Source organism: Buceros rhinoceros, unplaced genomic scaffold, assembly GCF_000710305.1.
Source record: "Buceros rhinoceros silvestris isolate BGI_N320 unplaced genomic scaffold, ASM71030v1 scaffold5304, whole genome shotgun sequence".
Lineage (NCBI taxonomy): Eukaryota > Metazoa > Chordata > Aves > Bucerotiformes > Bucerotidae > Buceros > Buceros rhinoceros.
This window is the reverse complement of record NW_010406362.1, coordinates 85,334-87,497: the sequence shown is the minus strand read 5'-3', so window position 1 is coordinate 87,497 and position 2,164 is coordinate 85,334. Positions and strand designations below refer to the sequence as shown.

The 2,164-nt window shown below is 34.2% G+C and overlaps 1 protein-coding gene across 1 annotated transcript in view; it reads left to right on the top strand.

Moving 5' to 3' along the window:
• The window catches only part of IPO11 (importin 11), a 77,216-nt gene that overhangs the window by 22,912 nt on the left and 52,140 nt on the right, over positions 1-2,164 (top strand). Inside the window, exons 11-13 of the mRNA XM_010134049.1 lie at positions 6-41; positions 299-342; positions 1,198-1,288. Coding sequence (XP_010132351.1) covers positions 6-41; positions 299-342; positions 1,198-1,288 — 171 coding nt within the window. The remainder of the gene's footprint in view (positions 1-5; positions 42-298; positions 343-1,197; positions 1,289-2,164) is intronic.

Below are 2,164 nucleotides of genomic sequence, written 5' to 3'. Positions count from 1 at the left end.
GGAAGAATTAACCATGTGGGAGGAGGACCCGGAAGGCTTCAGTAAGAAACATTTTGTACAGTTGTTGCAGTTTATTTAGATATTGGTATAAGAGTTTCATATCCACATTGCCTTTATAAATTGATTCCTGTAATATTGGCTGTTTTATTTTCTGCAGTCTTGTTACATGGCCAATTATTCCCTGTAGATATTGTTTTCATAGTTTCTCAATAGTCTGTGATACTCACATACCTAAATACTGAACTTTATTTGGACTGTAGTTGAAATAATGCTTTTTTTTTTTTTTGTGAAATAATAGCTGTAGAAGAGACGGGAGGAGATTCTTGGAAGTACAGTCTCAGAGTAAGTGTTTCAGTAGGAAAGAAAACCATTCAAATTTCTGGATAGTCCTCTAACCAAGAGAGACGGTATTTGGTAGAAATATGCTTTTCAGAAAAATCTTTAGTTAAATTCCATTAGAATTAGTATAAATTAACTTTATTCCTTTTTCAATGTTCAAACATCCTGAAATACACTGAACTATGCACTTCATATTTCAGGAGGAACTGAAAAGGCATTGACTTCACCATTTGTATTGTGGAGTATCTGCTGGTGATTAAACTAGTTAAAAGAGACTTTAACTGGTAACTGATGTTATCGCTTATGACTTTGTTAGCAGACACAATAAATTAAGAAGTTTTCAGATGCATCTATATCAGCATTTTAGTTTAGAACAGAAGTATGCTGTTGTAGTGTATCTCCCAATTATTACTGCTGTGGTTTGTTTTGAAGAGAGATCTCGAAGTTTATTTGCTTGATTACTTTCATCTTAAAACTAAAAACCCCAACCCTGTGCACTTGCTGTGTACCATGTGCAAATGGATATTCAGTCTAGATGACTCAGCTAGAGCTAATCCAGAAGTAAACCATGACATACCATCAGTGTGGTTTCTGGCTCCTCAGCACCAGCTATTTCACTCCATAGATCCATTGCTCTACCACAGAACTGGCCAGTAAAGATACAGCCATCAAATTCTTGCTAGAGTTAAACATACAGTATAGTAGGAATAAAACTAATTCATATAATTTTGCTACAGTGTATTGCATTTTAAATTATGACTTTGGTGCAAGGTATTTAACACTTAAAATTTTAGCATGAAATGTATTATAATTGTCTTTATTTTGATAGATTCTGAAACAGATCTTTTAATTTTTCAGCCATGCACAGAAGTTCTTTTCATTGATATTTTCCATGAATATAATCAGACTCTTACCCCTGTGCTTTTAGAAATGGTTTGCAGTCTACAAGGTAAGTTCTGTACAAAGTAAAGGAACTGTAGTATGTAGAATTCTTATTTTGTCTTTGTCAACTGTTAAATAGTTTTATCTTGTGATATCTGATTTTATATAGTGCAATCACTCTGTATTTTTGAAAGGACATGTCAGTATTTTAGAAGTATTTCCAAACCTACCATAAGGAAAATGCAGTATGTATCTAGGAAGAGGAAATCCTAAGGATTCTTTACTTCTTGTCATAACTATTTTAGATGTCTGAAAAAGATTAGGGAATTTCTGCTTTCATGAGGTTTCAGGCTTTCTTGAAAATGGTAGACAAACTTAATAAATTCTGTAGGTTTCTTGTTTTTTTTTTTTTTTCCCTGGGGACTTCCTGTTCAAATGTTGCAAGGCAGTTTATGGTAATTCTGCCATGTCTCTGCAAAAATATGGGGGGGGGGGGCGCGGAGGGGGAACCTTTAACAGAAAAAGTTCAAGTTATGCTGTCACTTTGGAGAGTCTAGAGGACTTCTCAAATCTAAAGAATCTCCTTTAAGAAGTTAGTGGTTTTCAGAATAAAGACTGAAGTCATTATAGACTGAGAATGATTGAAGTTTTCTTTCTATTTGGTTCTATGGTTCTATGATTCTTTGCCCCCAAGCTAAATTTTATGGTGGCTATGAAAGTTAATGAATGGTAGCTGCCACTTTGTTTTCCCTGTCATTTCAGCTTTGGTTATTTTCCCAGGTTATATCTTACCTGACTTAACATATTTTAAATTTGAACTTGCCAGAATGGATTATGACATTCTATTAAACAGAAATAAACACATGTGGGTGGCTTCTGATTTCACAGAATCTCTTCATAAAATACTTTGTGTACCCAAGTTTCAGGATGACTTGCTGTGCTC